The 19,133-nt window shown below is 36.7% G+C and overlaps 1 protein-coding gene across 2 annotated transcripts in view; it reads right to left on the bottom strand.

Annotated features, from left to right (window-relative positions):
* The window catches only part of LOC141476661 (protein ARK2N-like), a 71,873-nt gene extending 54,319 nt beyond the window's left edge, over positions 1 to 17,554 (bottom strand). The window contains exon 1 of one of the 2 annotated variants that reach the window (XM_074165458.1): positions 16,738 to 17,554. In XM_074165458.1, the coding sequence (XP_074021559.1) occupies positions 16,738 to 17,461 (724 nt within the window). In that variant the 5' untranslated portion in view covers positions 17,462 to 17,554. The remainder of the gene's footprint in view (positions 1 to 16,737) is intronic. The other variant, XM_074165459.1, reaches the window with a different exon arrangement.
* Positions 17,555 to 19,133: the final 1,579 nt, after the last annotated feature.

The following is a 19,133-nucleotide window of genomic DNA, read 5'->3' on the forward strand; positions in this document are numbered from 1 at the left end:
GCGTGAACAACATAATGTGATCTATAAAAATAAACAATCAAGTGCAGAAGATACGAGGGTCAAGTACAATATTGACTATTTGACCATTTTTTCAATAGGTTATCTAAAATTTAAGGAGCTATGTACTGTTCCTTCAGGTCTTTGTTTATCTCACTTCTTACTAAGGTCTCCTAAAGGAGAAGCGAAATTTATTTTTAGATAGATGCATCTACACAAGTAAAATTGTATTTGGACAAAAGGCACCAATAGTCTCAAGTCAAAATTGTACCACTCCTACATGTATAATCATGCAAAAATGTATAATAAATGTATATACATGCAGAGTGATATTCTCATCACCTACCCATAGAAATAACTTGTGTGAAAGTCTTCATCGGTAGGAAATACAAGCATAAACTTGTTATCTGTAGCTCCACTCTTGTATCTTCCACACTTCCAAACAGTACACCTTATAACTTAGCTTAAATTTAGTATATGTCAAACAGACAAAAATATTTTCAATGTAATTTACACACTGTAATTATATTTGTCAGTGTAATAGCCACCAATTTAACAATCCGGAAAAAACAAGATGCCTATTTACAAAGCAATCACAGCAGAGATCTATTTTTTGCTTTTCTCAGCCTTGCCTTTCAGAATCAGATTTGGAAATGAAAGGCCCCTGACACCAGGGGTTATCCGTACCTATCACCGGTAAATGACCAACAAGGCCAAGATAATGGCCATGATGCTGCAACAAATCCTAGGATTCCCAACATGTATAAAAGAAGAAATAAGAAATAAATGCTTATGTGTGTTTAAAAAAACAAACAAAAAAACCCAAACAAAAACCCCCCAACAAAACCAACCCCCTATATATAAGTTGTAGATAACTACAAGTAGATAAAAGTTGCAGCAAAGGCATATAAAGAAGTCCTCTAAAAATTCTTCATTCCCTAAAGCCCATTTCCTTTTCAGTGCTACAAGAATGGGACAGGAGGGATTAAATTTGGGAATAAATAATAGTTCCCTGGGCAACTACATGATGTGATGCAAAGTGAATGCATGGTACCAAGAAATAAGGACAACCGGCTTCAGCTAGGAAACAAGGACTGAAAAAAATGCTTTCAGGTTGAAAAGGTAAAAGGATTAACCACAACCATAGTTGTAACTTATCATCTTTTCTTTACAATAGAGCCATTCCTCGGAATTACCGACTGTAACAGGATTTCAACAGATAGAAAAACAGACACCAAAGCAAACCATGCCAGAATTAAAATTTAATGTAGCACAATTAGGAGGTTCCCTGGTAAGTAGTTTAAACAATCTATTTAAGAAAAAAAAAAATCACATCTTTTGAGAAGCCAAGGTAACTGGAAGACTTACATTTCCCTAGTGATAAGCTTTAATTAATTTCTAAAGCAATAAATGCTTGAAAAAGACAAGGCTGAAAGTTAATAAGTACCAGCAGCAAAATACAGCTGTTGACATTTAATGTTAACAGGGGGAGGGAAAGACTGCTTTTTTATATATTTTTTTTAAATTCAGATGCAGAGGTCATCATGGGGACAGCATTTTCAAGTGTCCAATTCTCCCTTAATTTACACAGCTCATCAAAACTAATTCTGTTCAGCACAACTGAATCAGAAGCCACATGCACAAAAATCTAGGTCTATACATATCAACTTTCATTTTAAGCTTGCAACATAGAAAATTCAATAATTTCTTATTTGCTAGCCCCTCCCATGCTTTTCACAGAGCCACATCTCAATGTTCAGCAGTCTAAACTGTGCTGTAAGATCCACACTCCTCTTATCTCTTAATTCATTATAATGGCAGCACGAGCAAAAAGGGGGAAAAAAACCCGTAAAATTTCAGCTGGAGGTTAAAAGCAGCGATCCTATAAGCAGCACCATACCTTTGCACTGCAGCAACTGTGTATCACTGCACAGCAGTACTTTATCACAGGAAACAAAAGATATTAGTCAGCAGAACCTGGATGGGGAATTTAGTCCTTTAAGTCATTATTTCTCTTTAGCTTTCTTAAATTTAAGCATGTAGGGCCAAGCTTATCACCTAAAGTCTCTCCCACTGTAGCCAGAGAGAGGAACTTCAGGCTCAAGTAATCTCAGCCTGGAGCATCATCAACTCCCCTCTTTTCCCAGCAAACAGAAAGGGCTGAGACAACCACCTTAGACAAGGCACCTAACTTTTACACTGCTGAAGTTCACCAAAATGAATTCCAGCCTTAGGGATGGGATTTAAACTTTGCTATATTTTTCTCTACAAGTAGTGGGAAAAGACTGAAATCTCCTGATTGAAATAATTTCAAAATTAAAAGCCTAATTTTGGTGGGCTGAATTGTCCTCTGGAGTCATCAATGTCTTTGCAATGAGGAGATGTGGAGCCGTATTTAGGTGTGAACATCATCCTAAGCTTTAAAACATACAGAACAGGTACAATAATAATAGCAATAATAATTGCAGCACTTTATTCTCACAAAAAGCTTTCCATTAGTGGATCTCAAAGAGCTTTGAGGTGCTCATTAACCTCCTTTTGCCTATGGAGGAAACTGAGGCAATCGGAGATTTGCTCAAGGTTAACAAGCAGAGGAACTCAGCTCTGCTGAAAACAACCCTCCCCTCAAATTACTGAGCTATTTTTAACTGGTAAATTATTGAGGAGTTTAAAAATAGTGTTTAGGAATGCTTTCGCAAAATGTGCAAAAGCTAAAAAGGCAACACAGAGGCACCCAGGTACGCACAAGCCCAAGGAGACAGGGCTTCTTCCAGCCTCACTGCTGCACCTTCACTGTGAATACAGGCACTGTTTTGTCTCCATCTCAGTACTCTAAGCTAAATTGCATTTATTTTTATAACAGAAGAGAATACTGAGAAATTTTAAAATAATAAAAGATCTAGGACTGCCCTCATTTACACTTGACACAAATTTAAGAGAGAACTCAATTTAGTTCAAGATTAAGCAAAACTTAGAATGGACTTTAATACCTATATTAATTTTAAGATTAGATTATCATTACACTAATAAAAATAATCATATTTTGTGTGCCAAAAACTAGAGGATTCATCTTCATTGACTCGCCAAAATAGTTTTACATCAGTAACTGATCCAAACAGAAAGGCTTCGTATACAAAACTACAGGCTGAAATGACAGACCTTTTGTTTTAGATAAACAATACAAACCTGGTATTATTTAAAACCTGGTCCAGGGCTGTGGTTTCATAAAGTATGTGCAATTCAAATGGCATAAACTAGCTGAACCCTAAAACAATTCCCCAAGGGAGATAGGGGGCAGGAGATCTGTGCTTTTTTTATGTTGTTTAGTAACACGAAACACTTAATTACTATTTATATTTGTTTATTTATTCCAGGTTACAGTGGTTACATTTCAGGGTTAGGCAAAGAATACATTGTAAATACAATAGAAAACAACAGTAGTGTAACAACGTTCTCTCTAAAATCATAAAGCAAACAAAAAGTTAATGATGAATCCACTTTTCTCACATTTTCCTTCATTTCACACAGTAAAGTTTTTGTGGTTTTTTTTTTTAACCATAATAATAAAATAATAAAAATCAAAACAACATGACCAAATGAGTATGTGTTCTCAGACTGGATCAATTTTAAATCTATCACATCAAAAGAGATCTCAAAAATTCAAGTCTTGCTGATCAACATTCATTCTTTCAGGCTTTTTGATGACTAGATGGAAAATATCTTGGATTTGTTTTACAAAATTATATAGAAATCCATAATAAAGTATTTTTTGTTGTACATTAAGAAAAGGCACATGGAACATGGCTATGTATTGAAAATATCAGGAAGTGTCATGCACTTTATATCTCACGATAGGATTTATTTTCCCTGATGCCACCTAATGATTAATTAATTATGGAAGCAGATATATTAGCCAGATCTCTTCTCCAGTTTTACTTGCAAAAGCGAATCAGGAGGGTTTTGGAAACTATCACACCCTATTCTTACATAGCTATGACAGTTAAAAAAACCCAAAAAATCCCTATGTAAATACAACTTACATGAGGAAAATGCAGGCAAACACACACCCCATACACATCCCTTCAGAAAACATCACATTTTTGCAAGTAAAAACTGCATCTTCCCATGGAAGGACTGGTACAGCCTTGATATAAAACTTTTGCTGGGCCTGCTTGATCAACCTGCGAGATTCTGAAATTGCATCTAACTTAATAAGCCTATTTTCTAGGTGCCTTCATTTTGCTGATCTAACACTATGAGACTAATAAAATTTGTGAGAAAGACCCGGTTTCTAGCTTCATGTTTTGCAAGATACTGTCCATCTCTATCAATCAGCCTGAATATTTTAGCTTCTACAGCACAAATTACACAGCGGATATGTTCTAATGCTTCCAAATGTAAATGCAGTGGTCACAGTGCAGATCTTGATTATTTTAAAAACATCTACTCAACTGGCCTGATTTACACATGTTCATCAGGCAAAGACTCCCCTTAAAGTCAGCTGAAGGATTTGCTGACCAAAAACTGCATAATAAGTTCAATTTCTAACGAGGTGAAATGCTAGCCCCATTGAAATTAGTAGCAATTTTCTACTGGTTTTAATAAGGCTAGGATTTAATTTCTTAATGCCCTTGAAATATTTTTTTAAAAGAGATTTACAGTATGTGGATAAAGGAAGAGACAAAATATATTAACAAGAGAAATCAGTGATAATAAATACATTCCAATTTGTAAAATAACTGCCAAATATAATCCCATTTCATTGAAGTTAAGATTGGTCCTCCAGTCTTAACTCTAGCAGCTCAGATAAAATAACCTAACAATCCTGCAAAAACACCAAAAGACACTGTGAACTTAAAAAAACAGATGTATATTTCTGCCTGAATTATTTTGTCCTAATACTGTTAAAAATAACACTGAACAGCAGTATATCTGAAAGGTTTAAGATTTTGCTCTTTTTTTCCTCCCCTGTTAATTTTTTTTTTTGCAAGAGAAACACTGAATAAAGTTTCACTGCCTTTACTTGAATTTGTTTTATGTTGTAAATAATTTTTTAAAATTATTATTTTTCTAAATTATTTTTTAATTTTTTTAACCTAAATAAAGCCTGAAAATTCAGATTTTTTTTTTAGAAGCACGTGAAGCAAAAACCCCAAACCCTCAGATAAAATTATGTGTGAAGGGTGAAATTTCCTATAGACCTTCCTTACCAAACCCCACTCGAGGGAGGGAAGCAGCACAAATGCCTGGGGAAGAACCTGCAACCAAAGCCTGCAAAACTACTGCACACTAAATAAAGCCCCTGGATCTCCAAGGATTCCTGCAGAGGGTCCAATTCTAGGAGCAGATCCTTCAATTTTTCATTTATTGAATTGTCAGTTTGACATTTAGTGACATTTAAATTGAGCTTTTATGTAAAGACTTATTTCTTTTGCACTTGCACAAAAAATGCTAACAAATAGCTGTGTTTCACCTGCTACTAAATCCCAACTTTGCAGTCCCATGGGTGTTCAATTACCCAAACAGCTGCCACATTGAAAACATATAATTTGATATTAAAAATGGCAATATAGAAACTTGAATAAGCCAGCTGGGTTTAAACCAGCACTATCTTCCCTGGAATTATACCAGTTTACATCAGCTAATCTGACAATGCATTTACTCTTTCAAACCATAAGATAACTAAAATTCTTTAAAGAAACTAAAATGTTTTTTACTCAATTCTGAAGTATAAAACCTAGGGCAATAACTCTAAATTATCATCTGTGACTCTCCATATCTGTGCAAAACTCCTACTGATTTCTCCTCTGCTTGTTGAATTTGGTGGTTTTGAAGTAATTTGTTGAGATGTGAGCATAAACATACATTCAAAAAAATGTATCTCTGGGTTGGAAAGTAGAAGAGTTTCCTTCTGATAACCTTAAAATAGTCTTAAATAAGGCCAGAGTGCTTTAATGAAATATGGAATGGGCGAGATTAAAATTTATGTTAAAATTTCAGCTGAAGAAATTTTAACTCCCTGAAAGTTTCTAGTCAAAGCCCTTTTAAAAATAAGAGCTTATAATGGAAATCATGACAAACTTCACTGCAGCCAGATAATATAGCAAAAATATTTCCAGGAGAGAAAAAAAGAAATATTTGGAATGTATTAGGAATCTGTTTTCTCGAAGAGATGACAAAGGTTGTTGCCCATGCATTTAAAATATAGACTCGGCACTAGTATTGGTATTTGAAGGTTGGTTTCTTCAGTGCTCTGCATCTTTCAAATTCGCAATACAAAGCAAGAAGAAAGATGCTCCTGTTTAATTGCCCAGCCTGCCAAATCCTTCATCAGGCAGGTTATACTACATCCAAACAACAGAAAGGTGGGGTTCCCCTTTCAGGTCAGAGAAGGAGAAACAAGCTAATGGACCAGATGTTCAACTGTGTAAATCAATTCATTTCAAAGGAGCTGATTTATGACAGCTGAAGATCTGGCTCCAGTTTTGAGGCAAGTGAAAAGAGCAACCCAACAAAATAATATTTCCCATTTACAACCACTGGTCTTACACAGGTGTTCTTCACACTAGGTAGCTTTGGTGGGGAAATTAAGTTATAATTATATCTAATATGAACTATTCCCTCAGTCTTCTGGGTGCATAAATGGATAAACATGTTTGACAGTTTTTCATTTTTGCCTATAATAACCAAATGCAATTTTTTATCTATTAATACAGTGAATAATTTCTTTTTTTTTTAAAGAGACGTAACCAAGACATTGAAAGCTAGCAGAAATTTCACTGGCTAGATTCCTAACAAAGTTTTCATCCATTTATGAGATCAGTACATAAAAGTCTGTTTCAGTCCGAGAGATAAATAAGTTCAACTGATCTCCTTACACAATTTGTTTTGAAATACCTAATTGCTCCATATATATACTATTTTATAAAAAAGGTTAAGGGCATGCTTACAGATATACTGAGTTAAGTGATTCTTACACATTAAAAGAAACCAGTCACTGCAAAAAGCTGCTTCTGCATGCATGGGAAGACTTGTCATGCTTTAAAATATGCTGCTTTTATCATCATCATAAAGGTGTGTGTATATATATCTCTCAAATCTATGGACACCAGAAGGATTTAATTTTTATTTTTTTTTATATCAGCAAATAATCTTCCCTGAAGGAACTTAAATTTTAAACAGACAAGGACAAGTTCATTAAATTGCAATCAAACATAAAATAACTCATTTAACTTTTACCTATAGTTAGGTTAAAAATGCACACAATGTCAGATGAGGGAGTTTTCTTACAAGCTCATATCAAAATTTTTGTATCAAAGTTATGCATGAAGGTGATCAGTAAAGAATTTATTCCAGTAGTTAAAAATTATCTCCTGCAGAGTCTTTCAAACAGTTACTCTGAAAATAACACAGCTTTTTTTTTTTTTTTTTAATGAAAGCATCACATACTTAAAAAAAGTAAGTCTGGGCCAAGAATAATGTTAAAACACCAGTATTAGTATTATACTGATAACAAAAAGCATTTCTTGAATTCCTGTTACAGGTTTGATCCAAACCTCCATATAAACTGATGGAAAAACTCCCACTGACTTCAGGGAGAAAAAAAAAAAAAAAAAAAAAAATCAGACCTACAGAAGATAGTGATTATTTCCAACAGGAAGAAAAGGAATTACGCTAAAATAATAAGGGAAAAAAAAAGTGACTGTGGTTTAAAATGCAAAATAACAGAGCTAAAAGAAATCTATAGTGCTCTCTTTACTTAAATTATGTCTATGCAAAGACTTTCCATTTCCATTATTAGAATTTTAATTTGAATTAGAAACTTTTAGCAAGTTCTAACTTACAATAAATATACATTTTTGGTAGCTATGGAGAAATTACTTCACATGAAGAAAGGCCTTAATGGAGAGGTGACCAAAAAATCCCTGTGTGTAATAATAATAGTAAGAATTAAATAGAGATTTGCAATATATAGTTTAAATTAATCCTACTTTAAACATCACGGTTTCAAACCTGCCTATTCAGAATAACTATCAGTATAAAAAAAATCCACACAACAGTAAGTTATTGTATTATCTAAATGAAACTAACGTTCTGGCATTCTCCATCACAAGTAAATGATGATTGCAAGTGGCATTCAAACATGGTTCAGAAGTTCTTGCTGGCTGACACAGACCAGCAACCCATATCTTCAGACCACCACAGTGTTTACTAATCTGACCATCAAACCTTCCTTTAAATTCCTGTGCCAAGGCTCAATCCACCCACCAATGGCTGTTTATCTTCGGACTGACACAACTATTTTTATTCCAGCATGAAGGATGTGGTTTGATCATATATACAGAAGGAAGCAGCAGCACAGGTCATGCATGCACATGCAGTTGGGTATGATTCATCTCACCTAACTTTAGCCAAAAGTTATTTATTCTAAACCGCTTATAAGGGAAGTTTAGACAACTAATGGAAGAGAAAGACACTGCCAGGAGATATCTTCTGTAGGTGCTTATCTCTTCCCATTGACTCAGAAGGAGATCCACAGAACAGCAAACCAGACACCTAAAATTAGAGATGACTTCCACCCAAACCAAACACATATATATATATGTATGTATACATGTGCGTATTTGCACACACAGTGTAAGACATCTGCTTCCATAAATATGCCATGTACAACACAGCGGTGACATTAATAAAAACTCTGGACAGAAAATGAACTACTAAATGTGAGATTTAAAAAAAAAAAAAAAAAAAAATCAGTCGTGCACATTTGTTATACATAGTTAAATCTTTAGGGTAAGCATATTTATTACTTCCTAAAAAGGAAGAAGAAAAAAACCTAATGTGCGACATGTTCAAGCTGCAAAACTTTGGGAGTAAACAGATAGTTAAGGAAATGTTATGGGTCTGGATCTCTAGGGTACTTTACATCTTTAAATATAAAACTTATTTTCTTATATAAATGTTTTAACATGCAAAAAGAGCATTTGGATGAATACTCTGAATGCTCCTATCGTAACAAATATAGCTCTACCAATTTTGGGGTATCTAAACAAGGATTCTAAGTTATATTTTCTCAAGTTTAGTGATGAAAGCTTAGGGTGGTTCCCACACACCTTTAAAGGTGTTTGTATGTGTGTGCTGGCACATGCACATGGATATGCTGTGGTTTTTTTTTAAACTACATATATATTCTCTATAAATTAAAAAAAAAAAAAAAAAAAAACCAAAATACCCCGGTAATAAAATCCAAAAGAGAAAAACAAAACAAACATATAGGAAGAGAAAAGCAAACCTTGTTTTTAGCATAATCCAAAGTAACATCAAGATTGCAAAGATTGGATTTTTTTTTAACTTTATGATTTATTCAGATCAGGCTCTGCAATATTCCCATTCTCTGGAAAGATAGGTGGACAACCATTATTAAAAGTCACTGGAAATTCTAGCATAGCATCAACATTTTGATAGCCCACGTAAGAATTAAATGACTGCTGTGGAAGTACTTGGCTATCAGGCATCTGTATCAAAGCCCCTGATTGGGTGGTAGGGGGGATTCTTTGGCCAACTAGTTGAATTTTAGGTTCCCTGGGCTCCAGTTGGTGCTTGTTTTCTTCATCTGTGTCAAGACGGGTTAGCTTTTCTATCCACATGCGAAATTTCTCCTCTGTCTGCCTCTGCATCTCGGCAAAGCAGTTCATGGCCTCTTCCAAGACATTGCCTATGCAGTTCCTATCCCACACGGTGCCCCTGTCAAGCAATCCTGGAATTTCCCTGGTCGCTCCTCCAGATCCCCCAGCACGACTGAAGCCAGCTTTAAAGACATTGAGGCCATTTGATAAGACATCATTAAGTAAGAACATAATATTGTTTATTAAGGCATGTTAACTCAGGAAAACAAACTTTTCTAATTGTGTCCCTTGGATATGACAACGGGGGAGGAATTAGCAAATATTAACCAACAGTATTACTGTCAAAAATAATATTTTATGCTGAGGTTATAATAGGAGTTTTGACTTAAAAATAATTTTTATTCTAGAATTCTCAGACAATTCTGTCACAAAGGTCTTTTTGTTTAATAAATAAGCCAAATTAGTCCAATTCCCTTGCAATTCCTGTTTTAAATTCAACTGAAGGTGTCAAAACCATTATACGATAACATATTTAGTTCTGTTAAGCTGTGATCAAAAATATTACTATTTAAATGATAAACCTGAATAATTATGTGCATTTTACTTACATACTTGAACCCTTTTATAAGGGACTGTTAAACACAGACAAAATTGTACACAAGATAAAGGCTGATATAGTGATTGCAGCATCTAAAGGAGCCAAGCCCAAAGCTCTTGGTCTAATTTTGGAAAACACACTAACCACCAATGAAGAGAATACACAACACAAAGACACAAACACAAAAAGACATGTGAATGCTGTGCTAATACATGAGGTGGAAGCACTCTCCGTTAGGTCTGATGGACACGGCTACATCACAGGGGAAATCCCCAAGAGATGTAGGAGTTGATCAACCTCACACCAACTACCATCACACAAGCCATTGGCTGGGCAGCATTTCTAGCATTAATTCTAGCCAAGGCAAAAACCAGACAGGGCACAGATGGAAGTAAATTTTTCTCCTCCCTTCTATCCATAAAAAAGATGGTTAAAATGACTGGCTTTGGGATTATCAAGAAGAACTTTAGCAGCAAGAAGAGAAGACCATGCTCATTATCTTACTCTATCAATAAAAAAATATAGATGCCATTGCCTTTTCTAAGTTTAGAGTTCACTCAGGAATCCTTTAGAAAGCAATAAAACCCCAAGAAAATGTACTGTACCTGTTTGAGAAATAATAAATAATGCGTGCATGCTCTCCGAATGCACGAACGTGACCCAAGGTAATTCCAAAACAAGACAAGCATCACATTAAACTACACAAAGCAGCAACAGAACCTGACGATTTAATATGTAAACATGAAACTTGTGGGATCCTCTATCTTAAGAATAATAGAAAATATCCTAAGAGCAAGAGAAATCATTGCACAACCTAAGGAAATTTTTTCTAATAAAAACATAAGGCACTAAATCTTTATTGGTATTTCACCGTGCACATGAAATTACACTGTTACTTAAACAATACATTCTTTTTAGGAGCTATTTAAATGAGGTATACATAAGTCCTCCAGTAACAGCTAAATGAAGCCTAGGATTATTCTCTTATTTCTGAGCAGTAGCAATACTACCCATCAGGGACCAAAACTCTACTATTAAAACCCCTACTTTTTAAGTCTTCTCTCCCATCTGTTTACCTATCAGACAGGCCAGAAATTCAGCATTCAGGTCCTCTGCTCAAAAATAAGTTACTTTACAGCAACTAATTTACAGCCCTCATACTGCATTGTAACTAAAAGTAATTAAGTGAAATGGTACTTTCTTCCTAAAACATGGTTCCTTTTGTATATTCAATGTCTTTTTCCTCCCTGAAAAAAATATTCCTTCTGTTCATATACTCCTAGTGTTGAACATCCAATATGATTCTGTTTATTTGTCTTTAGTCAGGGATCTTATCCTAAGATCAAGTAACTAAATGGCAGTCTTTCTGATTTCCACAGGCTTACGGTCAGACACCTTTAAGTAATGTTGAATAAGTTTTAATTGCAATTCAAATAAAAACTATTGATGGTGATATGTGAGACAATCTAGCTAGGCTTTTAAAGTTAAGAAAGAACTAGCATGGTCAAAGTTGACAAAACTGTTCTGTAAACTGAAGAGACTATATATTGAAATATATATTACCCTGTGATACTATTTTTAAAAGGCATCATTTACAGTACATCTACAATTTACAGTAGCAGCAAATCAATGCTTCAAATGCTTCCCTTGCAGTTCTTATAACAAGCCTTATTCAATCTTTTCTTTCCTAGTGGCCTTCAGGGTTAAAGAGAAAATCAAGCCTAAAAATGCATTTTTATTATATTAAGTGCATATTTATTATAATGTCTAACTAGTTCCTTTGCTATCTGTAAGCTTACAGCCCTATAGTTTTTGAAATTACACTAAGTTAAAAGGTGAAGAAATTTGCAGTCACAAAGAGGTCAGAAGCTAAGACTCATATTTTAAAGACAATACCTCCTACAAAACAGCACCTAAGAAATGCTCCAATACTGTCTCCTTATGGGATCTATTAAGTACTATCTAAATAACAACCCAATCCAAAGTTACTTAATTTAGGAAGTCTGACAGCATAACAATTTAAGATATGCTGCATATTCATTGTTATTAGCAATGGAATTGCTCCATGGATTTCTCTGTGTTGTTATGACATCTGACATTTCCAAATTACTATCTTACTGCAAAGCACTCAGATTTCCCCTCCCTACATTCCGATATAATTCCTCAATCTGAGTCACTTCAGCCAAATTCATCCCTTGCAAGATGCTTCATCCAAGGCCTACACACAATTCTTTGGAGCAAGTAACCTGGCTGAGAGTCCCTTACACACATTGCTATAACTGGATAGTCATGGATTTGATGGATGGACCACTCAGAGGATGAGGAACTGGCTGGATGGCCACACCCAAAGGGTTGCAGTCAACAGCTCAATGTCCACATGGAAGCCAGCGATGAGTGGTATTCCTCAGGGGTCAGTACGGGGACCAGTGCTGTTCAACATCTTTGTTAGAGACAGGGACCGTGGGATAGAGGGCACCCTCAGCAAGTTTGCTGACAACACCAAGCTCGGTGGCACAGTCAACACACTGGAGGGAAGGGATGCTACCCAGAGGGACCTAGACAGGTTTGAGAGGTGGGCCCAAGTGAACCTCGTGAGGTTCAGCTAGGCCAAGTGCAGGGTCCTGCACCTGGGACATGGTAGGCGCAGGCACAAACACAGATTGGGCTGATAATGGCTGGAGAGCAGCCCTGAGGAGGAGGACTTGGGAGTGCTCATGGATGAGAAGCTCAACGTGAGCTGGCAATGTGCACTGGCAGCCCAGAAAGCCAACCACATCCTGGGCTGCACCAAAAGAAGCGTGGCCAGCAGGTCATGGGAGGTGATTCTGCCCCTCTACTCTGTGCTTGTGAGACCCCACCTGGAGTACTGTGTCCAGATCTGGAGTCCTCAACAAGGGAAGGACATAGACCTGTTGGAACAGGTCCAGCAGAGGACCACAAAGACAATCAGAGGGATGGAGCACCTCTCCTCTGAAGAAAGGCTGAGGGAGCTGGGGTTGTTCAGCCTGGAGAAGAGAAGGCTCCAAGGAGACCTCATAGCAGCCTTCCAGTAGGTGAAGGGAGCCTACAGGAGAGCTGGTGAGGGACTCTGTCAGGGAGTGTAGTGATAGGGTGAGGGGTAATGCTTTTAAACTGAGAGTAGATTGAGATTACATATCAGGAAGAAATTCTTTCCTGTGAGGGTGGTGAAGCACTGGAACAGGTTGCCCAGGGAAGTTGTGGCTGCCCCATCCCTGGCAGTGTTCAAGGCCAGGCTGGATGGGGCTTTGAGCAACCTGCTCTAGTGGAGGTGTCCCTGCCCATGGCAGGGGGGTTGGAACTCGATTATCTTTAAGGTCCCTTCCAACCCAAATTATTCTATGATTCTATATTCAGAGTAACATAACATATTGTGGTTCACTCCTACTGAGCTCACAATATTTGTATTGAAGTATCACCAGTAAGATCTCAGCTCTTTTCTCAAGAAAGACTGAAGAGTAGAAAAACACACCTGCCAGTATTTTAATCCACATTACATTTGAGTTCAGCAGAGAACTCTGTTGCACAACTGCTCAGTTCACAACTTGGGTACATGCACAAAACGAAGCTAATAAAAAATAATGCCATGAACATGTGTAGTGTTATTTCATTGAACATTTTCCTTACCTTACTAATTTAGCCAAATGTATTTCAGAACCAGTCATGTGGATGATTTGAAAAAAACTTAAGTGCACTATTAAGATATAAGAGGTTTAGTAACATGACACGAAAGACTACTACTGTATTCTCAAATGTAGCACTTCAATTTTCAGACTGCACACAAGCAAACTGTCTTCTGTAACACTACATATGTCAATAGAAGGTTAAGAGCCAGAGTATGTACAGCCTTTGTACACAATGGCTACCTTAAATTAACTGTCACTAAAAATTTTAGAGCATCTCTGTTGGCAAAGCTATTTTTCAGACAGTAGATATTTGAAAATCAGTCCCAATAAGCAGCATCGTTTAGACAGTAACCCACATTACAGCTGAAGAGTCCCAATACAATAAGACTAAGGGGAACACAGGTTACCTGTAAAACACTTTGCATCCACGTGTGCAGACTTTTTCAAAAGTGAAGGCAAAAGTTTCTGAATGCTTATGTCCTTTTGACAGGTACATCGTAGTTTCTTGTCACTCAAGTTCAAGTACCAAGTTAAACCTGAAGTTTTCTCTTAGCTTTTGACTGTGTGCAGAGGACACTCATGGCCTATATTTCCAGTAATGCTTTTTGATACTCTATTTTCTAACTACATGTTCAATCCCTACATTTTGCAGATATTCACAGTGTAATGCTAAGTGCACTAAAACGGCTTTCTATTTAAAAAAAAAAAAAAAAAAGAAGTTAAGCACTTTGCCAGTTTCAAGAAGAGAGATCACAAATGGCATGTGAACCTACCACTGCAATGGAGAGCTGGGAGTCCTACTCAGACTCACAGCTTCGCTGCATCTGTTAAAACCATAACATGTTATTAACCCACAAGTAGCACAGGATGCATTTTTGGCCAACCTTGTCCTTATCTCTATAGAGAATATTTTTCTCTTGTACTTAGGGATTGTTTCCCACAAACCAAAGTCACTTCTATTTAAAGGAAAACCACAATGTGGCAGGTATGCATTGTACCTAATTCCAAAAGGACAGCTCAAAAGTTTTAATGTCTTAAATGTAATTTAGTATCAAGCAGATGATACATGCTACAAAATAAGAATAAGTGTCATTATTTCTCAGGATGGTTTCCGCACTCCCACATCTTGCATAGCAGGTAAAATTTGGCCTTGATGTAATCATCACTAAATAATCTAATTATTTCATACACTACAATGGGACCTTTTCACTGCAAAGTATTTCGTAGTTACGACCAAGAGCTCAAATGCAAGAGAACCTAGCAACACAAAAAGTACCCCAGAGTGGTTTCAGATCTCTGCAATGGAAGTCAGAAATCTAGGCAGATCTGAAAATACCATGTGGTGCCTTCCTGGGTCACAAGGTACTTTTATGACTTAAAAAAAGAATATAACTTGGGGGATTTATTGTGTGTGTTGGGGTTTTTTAGGGGTGGGGAGGAACCTGTCCCAAAACTCGATGGAATAGTGTTTTTCAACGGGCTTTAAATCAGGCTTTAATTGCCCAGCAAAGTGGAAATATAGTAAATAAAAAGGCACAAAACTATGAAAGCTAGAAGTTTAACTGACTACTAAATTGGTAAAAATAATTTTAGATCACTATTAAAAGTTTACTACACAATAATTATAGGAGGACTATGCCTTTCCCAGACTTTCTAATAATAAACATTAACTTCCTTTGTGCAACCTGCTTCCTAGCAACATGTCGGAAAAATGCCAGTTCTCATGGTGACAGAATCATTCACCATAATCAAGTCAGTTAAAACAGTTATTTGTAAAATCTGCTGAAAATATTTTAAATAATTCAACTAGCAAACATTAGTTCAGCAACTTAAGACTAATTATGACAGTTTTCCTTTAAATGTTCTTGCCCTATGTAAGCTGATATTTATCTCCAAAAAAAACTTCTAGCACAAGAAGCAAAAAGGCATGTAACCCAATAGAAATCGGCAAGTGAAAAAGTTTATTTTTATGTCATTTTATTTTTGATTGCCACATGAATATTTCTATATGATGACAGTTCTATGGTATAATATGCTGCAAGAAGAATTCACACAAAATCCTGTCCACAGCACTTGGGCTAATAAAATAACAAAGACTCAGCAGACAAAAAGCTTGAAGAATTCATCTTTCTTTTGCTAATAAAATCATGAAAAGCCCCCTATAATTCGCTTCCTCCAATCTTAACACGGATGTGTCAGAAAATTCAAAGTGTAGAAATTATAGATCCTTATGACACAGGGAAATGGTAACAGCTTTGTCTAAAGTGTTGAAAGTTTAGGTGTGGATATAGCTTGGGCACCTGCATAAACAAATTCATATTTATGTCCTAAAATAGGTGATCTCCTGCAATCTGCAAGAATTTACAATAAAGCCAAGTAGGTTTGTCATGCACTGAAACATAGAGCTGAAAGCACAATGTAAGTGCAATAGCAAACAGGGCCTTACTGTAACACAGGCAAGACGTATGCCATCTTATTTCTAACACAGTTGCCGAGCTGTGGTCTTAACACATTAAAGCAAAGCTGGCCACTTATCTTAAGAATGTATTAAGATTATCACCATCTAATGGGATCTGACAGCACTGATAGGAGTTCATATAGGCTTACAAAGGAAAAGATCTGAAAATTCCAGAATTCAAAGATAGTCCTTCCTCCAATTTCCCATTTCAATGCTTTGTTGGTGTGCAAGAGTACACTGAAACCTCAGAAAGGATTTTAAAATTTGCCCATGCCTTGTTAGTATACTGCAGTCTTCAAACTTACACAGAGCTGCAGTTCTGGTTTTTCCTCAAGTGTCACTCATCTAATTTAGCATGACAGCTGAGAAACGATGCCAGATGCATTACAGTTCAGTTTAAAAAACATCCTCTACCTGGTATCTCTGCAGTGATTGTCTTGCTGCTCCCTGAAACCTCTTCATCATCATCTGATGAGCTCGTGCTCGAGTCACATGTCAGGTCACTATCACTGGTACTGCTGTCCTGCAGCAGGTTGTACTTCTTACGAGCAGCTGCCTCCCGTTTCTGTCTTAACAGCCGAATTCTTTCTTTGTGCTTTTGGCTTCGATGACCTTTTACCTTGGTAACTCGACCATTCTGCTTATCACTAGACTGTCGGTTTTTCTTGGCAGCCATCGTTGAAGTTTCACTTTCAGACCTGGATCGCCTGGATTTCCTCCCAACTGCAGCCCCAGACACTGCAGATGGGTTTCCCTCTACAGCAGCTTCAGCTTGGCAGGGTTCATTCTCTTCTGTGGAAGACAACGTATCCGAGTCAGCCAAATGCCCACTGGAAGAAGGGGAAAGCATGCAATGATTAGAAGAGTCACTCTCATAAACTCGACCACCTGTTGGCTTATCACTCTCTGTAGATTCTAGCTGAGACTCCAAGGAGTCTCTCCTCAGTTCCATCAGTAAGCAAGGCATGGAAGAGAGCACCACAGAGTCTGCTGCAGTGGGCACATTGTCTTTCTGAGTTTGTGTCTCAAGTTCTATAGGTCTGTCTTTATTAGTAGCAGTCTCTTGCTTTTCAGAAGTCTTTGGTGGAACTTCTGAATCAACAAGGTCTTCTGCTTTTCCCACTGCCTCCATCTTCATTTCAGAACATCAAGGTCCTCCTGGTCTCAAAGCATGGAGCACATGGTCTGGAAGACTGGGTGGACTAGATGTGGACTTCAGCAATACAGCAGCCTGCACAAGAACAGGACAATAAGAATAATTTACCCAAATAACTCACTCATTCCTGCTCTTCATAGCATTACCTAAACAACTCATTGCTTTCAATTACAGACAGCATGGTTCAGTATCATACTGGTTTTCTTTAGATACTTTTTCCTAGTGAACTCATCCTGTTACACCAAACTATTCTTCCTTTTACATACCCATGAAAAATGGTACTGAAGTCACATTAAATGCAATTCATCTCACAAGAATAATAAAAACAGATGTGAAAAATAAAAATATTTCTAAATTCTTACTTTATAAGATTTAAATCAATATACTATAAGGAACATATGCTAAACAACTTCAGCTAGAACTTTAAACATAGTTTAATGGAGAATTTTAGCCCTTATGAAACACGCCAGCCTGAAAATTCCTAGATTTGGTAGTCATCTACCTGGACAGACCAGAAAATAGTTCAGTTTCCATATCTATGAAAAATCTACTTTCAGTTGAACAGGACCTCAACCTTATAAAATTACAATGGTTCTATGGTAATTTGCAAACTTACAGTACCAACATGACACAGGAGAAATCCAGTCACTGAGCAAAAACAGAGCTGTTGCTGAACATTACAGAACACAACTACAAACACCTTCTCCAGTGGAACCACTCGGCCAGTAGATCTTACATAACAAAGATGTATTTACAAGAAGCGCCATGAAGTGATACTAAATTGTCAAGGACATAGGGTTTAGAACATCTACAGGCAAGATCTTTAGAAGCATTCACTATGCGTAACACATATTTGTTCTCAGCAGAGAACCACCATGCTGGTGAGTCATTAAGACTTTTTAGGAGTATCTAATATACCATTCAAGCGCTCCTTGAATGCCTCCCATATAAGTACTGGTTGTATGGGAACCTACCGGCTGACCTAGTTTCTCTCAAATCTGCTAGGAAAACACCACCAAAATAGTATGGGCTGCAAGCAAGAAAGTATCCACCCACAACCAGTAGCCTACATTCTACTTCAAGTTATAATTTAATAAATGGCATTGCTTCAATGCAAACACAAAACCCCAAGCTATTTATCTGGTTGATAACTTGCATGCTATCAACCCAAAAGCACCTGAAGCACCTTCAGGGGCATTTTGTTTTAGAGATCAATATTTATCTTCATTATTCACACTCTGCCACCCACCTAAATTTTCACTTGGAATTCAACATAAAGATCTTTCAATTACCACATTCACTTACAGATGAATGGTATGGAACAAATCCTTCATGGGTTTAGAAGTATAGTAAACGATAAATTTACGGCACTTCAAAAAAAGCATACACAAGAAAAAGCAGTGTTAAGATCTAAACTAATGTTTTTTAAAAATGCATTTCTGCAGACAAGGGCAATAAGTACTTGAGCAACCTGAGAAAGCATGGATGGTTCAGAGAAATGCTTCTGTACCTTGACAATCCTTCAGTTTCCTGATCCATCCCAAGCTGCCTGTAACTCTATGTATGTAATCGTATGCTGCTTCTCCCTCTCCATCTGTGGCACAGAATAAGGCTACTTCCTTGCTTCTAGAAGGTGCTGTGAAAAGCTCAATGT

The sequence above is a fragment of the Numenius arquata genome, chromosome W (genome assembly GCF_964106895.1).
Source record: "Numenius arquata chromosome W, bNumArq3.hap1.1, whole genome shotgun sequence".
NCBI classification, from domain to species: domain Eukaryota; kingdom Metazoa; phylum Chordata; class Aves; order Charadriiformes; family Scolopacidae; genus Numenius; species Numenius arquata.